The 10,677-nt window shown below is 51.5% G+C and overlaps 2 protein-coding genes across 2 annotated transcripts; both read left to right on the top strand.

The window, feature by feature from the left end:
* The first annotated feature begins 230 nt into the window (after positions 1-230).
* LOC130456876 (keratin-associated protein 4-4-like) lies at positions 231-1,281 on the top strand. Its single transcript, XM_056814583.1, has one exon. It carries the CDS (start codon positions 237-239, stop codon positions 978-980), a length of 744 nt encoding a protein of 247 aa, XP_056670561.1. The 5' UTR covers positions 231-236; the 3' UTR covers positions 981-1,281.
* A 7,512-nt stretch (positions 1,282-8,793) lies between these two features.
* LOC103101448 (keratin-associated protein 10-3-like) lies at positions 8,794-9,916 on the top strand. Its single transcript, XM_007486140.2, has 2 exons — positions 8,794-8,925; positions 9,017-9,916. The coding sequence occupies exons 1-2, from the start codon at positions 8,794-8,796 to the stop codon at positions 9,914-9,916; spliced, it is 1,032 nt and encodes a 343-aa protein (XP_007486202.2).
* Positions 9,917-10,677: the final 761 nt, after the last annotated feature.

Raw genomic sequence — 10,677 nt, 5'->3', positions numbered from 1 at the left:
GTGCCCCTTGGCACATCCTCCTGGCAGGCGGGTATAAAGGGCCCCCCCGGCCAGACCTTCACACACTCACTCACACTCTCTAACTCACACTCATACTCACATACATTCACACACTCTGATACTCACCCTCTCCCCTGCCAGCCCCTCCCAGACAGGCTCAGTCCCTTCCCTGCAACAGACACTCAGCCCCTGCTCTCCCCCTTCCCTGCCCAAAGCACCACCCAGAGGCTCCCAGCATGGCACACAGCTGTTTCTCCGGGCCCTGCTTGCCCTCAGCCTCCGCCAACTCCGTCTGCTCCAGTGATGTGAGCCGCAGCAGCAACGTCTGCATGCCCAGCTCGTGCCTGGGGGGCTCCTCCTGGCAACTGGACGACTGCCCAGAGAGCTGCTGTGAGCCCTGCGGCTGCAGCGGACCCTCCTGCTGCCCAGCCCCATGCTGCCCTCCTGCCTCCTGCCTCACCCTCGTGTGCCGACCAGTCTGCTGTGTGCCCGCCTCCTGCCAGCCCTGCCCAGCTGTCTGTGCCCCCTCCTGCTGCCAGTCCACTGGCTGTGGAGTTTCCTGCTGCCAAACCTGTCCCAGTGCCCCCATACAGTCCTGCTGCTGTGTGCCCATGTGCTGCAAGCCCAGCTGCTGCATCTCCCTGCCTGTGTGCTGCAAACCCAGCTGCTGTGTGACCTCTGCCTGCCCAGTCCTCTCTTGCAGCCCAGTGCCCTCCTGCTGCCAGCCTCCCTGCTGTCAGCCTGCTTGCTCCATGCCCCTGAGCTGTCGACTAGTGTGTAGCCCAGCCACCTGCTGTGTGCCTCTCTCCTGCAAACCCACCTGTTGCACCACCTCTTCCACCTCCTGCTGCTGTGGTCCTTCCTGCTGCTGTGCCCCATCCTGCTGCCGGCCCACCTCCTCTGTGTCCCTCATCTGCCGGCCCACCTGCTGCAGACCCTCCTGCTGCTCCACCTCCTGTGGCCAGAAATCCTGCTGTTGAAGCCAGGGCTCTGCTCTCTCTCCACCCTGCTACCCCCTTCACGAGCCTCAGCAGCTGCCCAGCAGTACTCACAAAGGAGGCCTCCATTTGGCCCTCCAGGCACCCCCCAAACATCCTCCCACCCCAGGCCTCCCTGAGTCCCCACAAAGCTCCTCAGATGCATGGCTGACCCCCTCCTGCTTCCCCAGGACTCCACGTCAGCTTGCAGTATGCACCCCCCGACTGCTGCTCACAGACTCCCTCCAGGCAACCAGAGTGTGGGCACTGCCAGGCAGGAGCTCCCCTGGCAATAAAGTGTATCCTTGACCTTTCCAGGCCTCTCTCTCAGGCTCCTTCCTTGTCCTGGGACCATTGGGCTAGGGAGGGGGTGATAGGGGCTTACAAGTACCACACAGCACTGCTCTGCAGCACAGGAGGCCATGGGACAGCACGAGAGCTGACCCCCACCTCAAGCACATGCACCCTCCCCTGCACACACAGTCAACACTCCCTTCCCCAGAACCGGGCCCTGCACCCACCCACACGGGATGGCCAAACAAAAATTACAATCAGTAAAGGTCCATGGAAAGACAATTTAAAAACTGATTGGAAACTACATACTCTCACTCTTCAAAATGGGCAGCTCAAAGAAAAAATCACCAAATAAATCACTGATTTCATTGAAGAGGATGATAATGAGAAGACAAAATATCAAAACTTATGGGATACAGCCAAAGCAGTGCCCAGGGGAAAGTTTATATTCCTGAATGCTTATATCTAAAAAATAGACAGAAAGCAGATCAATGAATTGGGCATACAAATAATAAATAACTAGAAAAAGAGTAAATTAAAATTCCCCAATTAAGGACTGAATTGAAAACTCTTAAAATCAAAGGAGAATTTAATAAAATTGAAAGTGAAAGAACTGTTGAACAAATAAATAAGACTAGGAGATGGATCAATAACAAAATCAAATACGTGTAGCATTGCTTAACTTGATTTTTAAAAAAGAACAAACTTCCAGGATCAAAAATGTAAATGGTGATTTCACCTCCAAAGAAAAGGAAATTAAAGCAATCATTAGGAGCAATTTTGATCACTTATAAGACAATAAATCTGATACACTCGGTAAAAGGTAACAAAAAGGTAACAAAAAGTAACAAAAAAATAAATCCCCAGATTAAAATAAAAGAGAAAATAGATTTAAATAATCCCATCTCAGAAAAAAAAATTGAACAAACCATCAATGAACTCCCTTAGAAAAAGTCCCCAGAGCCAGATGGATTCACAAGTGAATTCTATCAAACCCTGAAAGAACAATTAATCCAAATACAATACAAAATATTTCGCAAATATCAAATAAGCAAAGAGGAAATCCTACCATATTCACTTTATGGCACAAATATGATGCTGATACCCAAGCCGGGAAAATCAAAAACAGAAGGAAAAGTACAGACCAATTTCCTTAATGAACATTGATGCAAAAATCATAAATAAAATACTAGCAAAAAGACCATAGCAATATGCCACCAACAATTATACACCATGACCAGGTGGGATTTATACCAGGAATGCAAAACTGGTCTAATATTTAATATTAAAATGACAATTCTACCTAAATGAATTTCTTTACTTATTCAGTGCTATAACCAATCAAACTAGCAAAAAACTGTTCAACGGAACTAGAAAAAAGTAAAACAAAATTTATCTGAAAGAACGAAGGATCAGGAATATTGAAAAAAAAAAGTCAAGAATGCTGGCCTAGCAGTACCAGATCTTAAACTGTACTATAAAGCAGTAATCATCAAAGAAATCGGGTACTGACTAAGAAATAGAATAGTGGATCAATGGAATAGCCTTGGGGTGAATGACCTCAGCAATCTAGTGTTTGATAGACCCCCAAATCCCAGATTTTGCAATAAGAACTCAGTATTTGACAAAAATTGTTGGTAAAGTGGGAAACCGTACAGCAAAAACTAGATTTAGATCCATAGCTTATACTCTATATCAAGATAAGGTTAAAATAGGTACACAATTTAAACATAAAGAGTGATATTGTGAGTAACTTAGGAGAACACAGAATAGTTTACCTGTCAGATCTGTGGAGAAGGGAAGAATTTATGAGCAAACAAGAGATAGAGAACATTACAAGATGTAAAATAAATAATTTTGATTGCATTAAATTTAAAAAGGTCTGTACAAACAAAACCAATGCAACCAAGATTGGAAGGGAAAGAACAAATGGGGACATTTTTATAACAAATTCCCCTGAGAGAGGACTCATTTCTAAAATATACAGAGAACTAAGTACCCAAATGGCCAATATGGCAGGAAAAGAAAGAGATAAATTTTGGAAGGAATGCAGCAAAGCTCAAATACCAGTGCATTGCTGGTAGACTTGTGAACTGATGCAACCATTCTGGATGGCAATTTGGAAGGATGACCAAAGAACTAAAAAAGAGTGTAAAATCCATCAGTCCTGCTTTGGGGTCTGTATCCAAGAGAGATTTGAAAGACAGGAAAGGGCCTACTTGTACAAAAATCTTTCCAGCTGCTCCTTTTGTGGTGGCAAAGAATTAGAAGCTAAAGGGATGTCCATGAGTTGGGGAATGGTTGAAGAAACTGAGGTATAGGATGGTGAAGGAAAACTTTGTGCCATAGGGAATGATGAAGAGGATGATTTCAGAAAGGGCTTGGAAAGAGCTCTCGGGACTGATGCACAGTGAAATAAGCAGAACCAGGAGAACACGGTACATACGAACAGCAATGGCGTGGAACGATCAAATGTAACTGACTTTGCCACTCTCCGCAATACAATGATCCAGGACAGTTGGGAGGGATTTCTGAACGGGAGGCTGTCCACCTCCAGAGGAAGAACTCTTGCAATAGGAATGAAGATAAGAAGGTGGTTTATCACTCGTTCATTTGGGGATCGCATGTGGGGTTTGGTTTTAGGAGATTATTTGCTTACAAAAATGAATGATTTGGAAATGGGTTTGCAGTGGAATGCATGTAAGACTCAGATTGAATTGCTTGCCAGCTCCAGCAGAGGGGAGGGAAGAAGTGAGGGAGACAATCTGGATCGTAAACGTTCAGAAAATGTCTGTGGAGATGTGTTAATAAAGTTTGGAAATAAAAATGATTGAAAACTAAACCCGGCCTCTTCCTATCCTTTGAGGATCTACCAATTTCTCCGGACAATCCTTGGGGAGGACACGAGAGCTGTCATGAAGGATGTGAAGGAATAGCAGACCGAAGAGAGAGGAGGCGTCTTGTCCGTCCTCACCAAGAGCACGAGCAGGAGAAACACGGAGACATCTTGGAGATGGACATGTGGGTCACGTTGGGAAGTCTTAGGAAATCATCAGAGCCCACCCGCGGGCCATGGGGGTTACTGGAGCCACACGATGATGCCTGAGGGAAACCTGGGCAGCCCCGAGCCCATTGGGCCTCTGGGCAGCTGAAGATTGGACACAGAACTCTCAGGAAGTCACCTGGGGCTCTCCCAAGCTACAAAGAGTACTGCTTGTTAGGAGGAAGGGCAAAGCCCTAAACCTAGTGCTAGCTCTCTCTCCGCAAACAATGGGGTGATAGGACGTCCTCCAAGGAGTGGCCATGCCCTTCTCCACAGGGCAAGGTTCCCCACTGCCCTCACTCTGCGGTTCCCTTGGGGAGGCATCATGAGGCTGGCCGGATTGTGGATGGCGGGTCCAGTAAGTATTGACTCTGGGCGGTCTTGGGGTGACCCAGAGCCACTGAAGGCTTCCCGCTTGGACGATTTCCCTCAAAGGGAAGCTGTAGAGACAAGGGAGCCCGAGGACCCTGACAAGGCCAAATCGGGGTCAGGGCCCCAAAGAACACTTTGGGGGCTCTAAAAAACACTGGACAAGGACCTCAAGGAAGCTTAATGAGTGCTTTGGGCGAGGGATGGGCAGGAGAAACAAGAAGGAAAACAGCCACAGTTTGATCTGTAGACACACACACACTCACACTCACACACACACTCACACTCACACACACACTCACACACAGACACATTCATACTCACACACACTCATGCACTGACACACATGCACAATCACACACTCACTCACACTCAAAAACACACTCACACGCTCACATATACACACTCACACACTCACATAAACACACACTAACACAACACACACACTCACTGACACACACTGACACATTCACACACACACTCACACTCACACACATACTCACACTCAAACACACAGAGTCACACACAGACATTCATATTCACACACTCATGCACTGTCACATTCACACTCACACACTCAAGAACTTAGACACACGCACACTTACATACACCCACTCGCACACTCACACAAACACTCACAAACACTCAAATACACTCACACTCAAACACACACTCACACACACTCTCACACAGACACATTCATACTCACACACACTCATGCACTGACACACATGCACACTCACACACTCACTCACACTCAAAAACACACTCACACGCTGACATATACACACTCACACACTCACATAAACACACACACTCTCATAAACACACATTCACATACACACACTCACACACACATACACACTATACTGCCACCACCATCAACAACAACAACAACAGGAACAGACACACTGTGCAGAGGCCTATAAAAGCCTTCATCCAAGCCGAAGAAGCTGTCCAAACCCAGATCCTCCTCCTCCTCTTCCTCTGCTCCTCTCCTGAAAGGCCCCCCACCCAGTCACCATGTGCCACACCAGCTGCTCCACTGGCTGCCAGGCTCCCTGCTCCGTGCCCCTGTGCTGCAAGCCTGTCTGCTGTGCCCTTCCCTGCTGCCGCCCGGCCTGCTGTGTGACCCTGCTGTGCCGCCCACTGTGCCCTGTGGTGCCCAGCTGCCAGGCAGTCTGTGGGGGTGGCAGCTGCTCACCCTCCTGCTGTGTGTCCAGCCCCTGCCAGGCCTCCTGCGGCCAGGCTGCTCCCTGCAGCTCTGCTTGCTGTGTGTCCAGCCCCTGCCAGTCAGCCTGCTCTGTGCCCGTCTGCTGCAAGCCCGCTCTGTGTGTGCCCGTCTGCTGCAAGCCGATAGTCTGTGGGGTGCCCTCCTGCCAGGCCTCCTGCTGCCAGCCAGCTTCCTGCACCTCCCTGGTCTGCAGACCCTCCTGCTGCTGAGCACAAATAAGCCTGGAACATTGCCAGCTCGGGTCGCCGCGGGCACAGCCTCTTGGGCCTGAGCAGGGGCGTCACGCCCATCCCACCTGTTGGAGTCAAGCCATGGTTCTGGGGGGCTCCCATGCCAGCAGGCTGTGGAGGCCACTTTGCCATTGTCAGACATCATCTGGGCCTCACCAGACCCCGGAGGGCCCTCCACCCCCAGGGAATCTTCCCAACCTCCCTGAGGAGGACTCCGGGGACACAGGCTCTGGCTCTCCTCAGAGGCCCCCCTTGCCCCGTGGCCACTCCAGCTTCACCCACCCCAGGGGTGTCCCCAACGCAAACATAATAAATTCAAAGGAGACACTTCTACAAAGCACTGGGTGCCTCTTTTCTGAAGCCCGGGTGGTGGCAGGTACAGGAGGGGAGAAGGATGGTGTTTCCTCCTCCATTCTGTGGGAGATGCCATCGTTTAAGAGGCCCTGGACAATCCCAGGGACACCTCGAAGGGGCTGAACACTTGGGCCCCCTGGGCCTTCTTATGCTTCGGTGCCCCAGATTAGAGGGCTGAAGGCAGGCCATCAGACTCCTCCCAATGCCTTCCTTTCTAAAAGGCAGACTGGCCTCTCAGCTCCCCCAACTTGCTCTGTCTGGGCTCTGCCTGGGCTCAACTCCAAAAAGCAAGTTCTCACCCCACCAAGGACTCCCTGCTCTCCACACACACCCTCCTCTGCCTGCCTTAAGAGCTCCTCCATAGCAGGGATGCTCTTTCTTTGTGTATTCATTCTCTTCCTAGGGCTAACCACAGTGCCTGGCACACAGTATGGCAGCACTGGCACAACCTTCAGCTCACTGGAACTGCAGCAGGCTGCTTTCACTAAGGAGAGGCAAGTTTTTGGTTGAGCTCGTTTTCATTGAGCTTTTACTGAGCCAAGATCCCAGCCCTGCTCTGGGCTTCTAGGAGAGAATTCAGGCAACTTCTCATCTAGCTTCTTGGAGTAGCCCGTTGGTGCACTCAGCTCCAGAGAGAAGAAAAAGAGATTCCCGTGGGTGCTCGGCATGACCCCATGCCCTGTGCCCCTGCCTACCAAGGCCCCAGACACGCATTTCCAGAACTGACTTCCTTCAAGACCTAATAAACTAGACCATCCATCAGCCTTCTCTGCTCCCATCCTATATTTCAGAATGACCCTGGAGACGGTCATGGCTGTACTCACAAATTTATCGATATTGATCTTGGCTGGGTCATTCCTGATTGTCCGGCACTTGGTCTCTAAAATATTTGCCATCACTGCCTAGACCATGGATTTCAGAATCAGAAATTGGGCCCCCAGCACATACATGAGCATCCCTGGAGATGCATTCTCCATTAATTTTTTAATGAAATAGTCACCACTGCTGTTCATACCCTTTCTTCCTGTAATTCCTCTACTGAGTTTGTATCCCAAAGACATTCTCTCCCACCCACCACCACCCCCCCACACACACACACACAAAAAAAAACAAGGAAAAGATCTATTTGTTCAAAAACGTTTCTAGAAACTCTTTTTTGTAGTGGTAAAGAATTGGGAAAGGAGCAATGCCCATTGATTGGACAATGCTGTGCCATCAGAAGTGATGAGCTAGAAATAAGGAACTGGAGGGATTCCATGTGAACAGGAACGACCTCCAGGAACTGGTGCAGAGTGAGAGGAGCAGAACCAGGAGGACATTGTACACAGAGACTGATACATTGTAGAAGGATCAAATGTAACTGACTTTACTAGCAGCAGTGCAATGAGCCAGGACAATTCTAAGGACTTGTATGAAAGAATGTATCCACATCCAGAGGAAGAACTGTGGGAGCAGAAACACAGAAGAAAAACACCTCCTTGATCATATGGGTCGATGGGGATATGATTGGGGATGGAGACTCTAAACGATCACCCTGGCACAATTATCAATATGGGCTGGGGAGGTGTGGGGGAAGAAATGACGACCAGAAGGATTTCAGAAAAAAAAATGAAAGACTTCCATGAACTGATGCAAAACGAAGTGAGCAGAGCCAGGGGAGCACTGGACACCTTCTGCCTCCAGGGAAAGAACTGAGGGAGTCTAAATGCAGTCACAAACGTGCTATATATAACTTTCTTCTGTGCCAATTTTTGTTTGAATTCTCTTCCATACAATGAATAATATGGAAAATTTTTCTGCGGTTGCACATGAAAAATCTCTATTAGACTGCTTTATTTCAAAGGGGGAGAGACTTTGGAGCTAAATTTTTTCAAGTTTACAATGTTTTTATGTGTAAATAGGAAAAATAGGATATTATTTCAAAATACAAAATCTACTTACTTTTTCCCCAGAGGAAAAAACAAATGCTAAATCATACCTTTTGGCCAGAGTGGACAACCTATCAGCCACAGCATCATGACATTCTGTGTCTCCCCAAGCTGTGGGGGATACTGGGAATGCAGCCAATCCTGACTCCCCACACAGAGAATTCTGATCTGGGATCTAGTACCAGAAGCCTTCCTGATCCCACCTGGCCGACTTCTCCCTCTCCTGAAATCTCCCTGCATGGGCTTCTCTCTGCACAGGTCTCCCTCTGCCTCCCACCTTTCCCTTTGGTCCCTGCATCATCAGGACTGAGCCCTGGGTCTGGTGGGGAGAAGACGCTTCTCAGATATTGACAAAAAAGAGGAAATGCAGGCCCAAGTGAGGCTGTTTGTGTCCAATGGGCACCTCCTGGGCCACGAGTGCAACATCCCTAATGACAGTCTCTGGATAGACAACAACAGGGAAGAAGACTCAGGTGCCCTTTGGCACATCTTCCTGGCAGGCAGCTATAAAACGCTCCCTGGCCAGGAGAGTATCACACATAGCCCCTGCACCTTCACTCTCTCATACTCACCCTCTCCCCTGCCAGCCCCTCCAAGCCAGGCTCAGTCCCTTCCCTGCACCAGGCACTCAGCCCCTGCTCTACCCCTTGGCTGCCAAAAGCCCCAACCCAGTGGCTCCCAGTATGTCACACGGCTATTTCTCCAGACCCTGCATGCCCTCGGCCTCCGACTGCTCCAGTGATGTGAGTCGCAGCAGCAACATCTGCTTGCCCAGCTCATGCCCAGAGGGTGCCTCCTGGCAGCTGGACGACTGCCCAGAGAGCTGCTGTGAGCCCTGTGGTGGCTGCAGCCCTTCCTGCTGCCCAGCCCCGAGTTGCCCTCCCGCCTCCTGCCTCACCCTCTTGTGCCGACCAGTCTGCTGCGTGCCCGCCTCCTGCCAGCCCTGCCCAGCTGTCTGTGTCCCCTCCTGCTGCCAGTCCACTGGCTGTGGGGCTTCCTGCTGCCAAACCTGTCCCTGTGCACCTGTGCAGTCCTGCTGCTGTGAGCCCATCTGCTGCAAGCCCAGCTGCTGCATCTCCCTGCCTGTGTGCTGCAAGCCCAGCTGCTGTGTGACCTCTGTCTGCCCAGCCCCGACCTTCTGCCCAGTGCCCTCCTGCTGCTGGCCTCCATGCTGTGTGTCCCTCACCTGCCAGCCAGCATGCAGCCCAGCCACCTGCTGTGTGCCTCTCTCCTGCAAACCCACCTGCTGCACCACCTCTTCCTCCTCCTGCTGCTGTGGCCCCTCTTGCTGTCAGCCAGTGTGCAAACCAGCCACCTGCTCTGTGCCTCTCTCTTGCAAACCCACCTGCTGCACCACCTCTTCCTCCTCCTGCTGCTGTGCCCCCTCCTGCTGCCACCCCACCTCCTCTGTGTCCCTTATCTGCCGGCCCACCTGCTGCAGACCCTCCTGCTGCTCCACCTCCTGTGGCCAGAAATCCTGCTGTTGAACCCAGGGCTCTGCTCTCTCTATACCTTGCCCCCCCCCTTCACGAGCCTCAGCAGCTGCCCAGCAGCACCCCCACAGTAGTCCTCCTTTCGGCCCTCCAGGCCCTCTGAGCACCTCCCCCACCCCAGGCCTTCCTGGGCCCCCACAAAGCCTCTCTGACACATGGCTGACCCCCTCCTGCTTCGCCAGACCCCGGCTCAGCCTTCGGGATGCCCCCCCTGCCCGCTGCCCACTGGCTCCCTCCTGGCTCCCAGCATTTGGGCACAGCTCTGCAGGGGCTCCCCTGGCAATAAAGTGAATCCTTGAGCCTTCCTGGCCTCCACTCAGGCTCTTTTCTCGTCCCAGGACTACCGGGCTGGGGAGGGGCCAATGAGGGGCACAAGTACCGCACAGGCCTGCCCAGGAGCTCCAGAGGCCACAGGACAGCATGCGAGCTGACCCCCACCCAAGCACACACACCCCCGTGACACGCAGCCAGCACTCCCTCCCCCAGAGCCCTGCCCTGCACCCAGCTGCACAGGATGGCCAAAGGTGGCTCCCTCCCAGGAGAGCCTCTGCATGCGCTGAGTGAGGCTGCCCTGTGTCCCCGCACCCGGCTCTGGGGAAGGGCCTCCCTGGGCCTCAGCACACCCATCCCTGGGCTCGAGCCACACCTCAGGAGGCTCCCTCAGTCTGAGGGCAAACAGTGAGGGTGTAACCGGGATGCTGAGAGTGGCCAGCAGACCTTCTCCTGCTCGGGACGCTTTCTTCCTCCTCCTGACC

Source organism: Monodelphis domestica, chromosome 2, assembly GCF_027887165.1.
Source record: "Monodelphis domestica isolate mMonDom1 chromosome 2, mMonDom1.pri, whole genome shotgun sequence".
Lineage (NCBI taxonomy): Eukaryota > Metazoa > Chordata > Mammalia > Didelphimorphia > Didelphidae > Monodelphis > Monodelphis domestica.
The sequence above is the reverse complement of the archived record's forward strand: the minus strand, read 5'-3'. Positions and strand labels throughout refer to the sequence as shown.

Excerpts from the sequence above, each read along its gene's own strand:
- LOC130456876 (XM_056814583.1), top strand. The coding sequence starts at position 237 with ATGGCACACAGCTGTTTCTCCGGGCCCTGCTTGCCCTCAGCCTCCGCC.
- LOC103101448 (XM_007486140.2), top strand. The coding sequence starts at position 8,794 with ATGCAGGCCCAAGTGAGGCTGTTTGTGTCCAATGGGCACCTCCTGGGC. Across the intron at positions 8,926-9,016 it reads CCCTTTGGCACATCTTCCTG|CCCCTCCAAGCCAGGCTCAG; the intron begins GCAGGCAGCTAT and ends CTCCCCTGCCAG.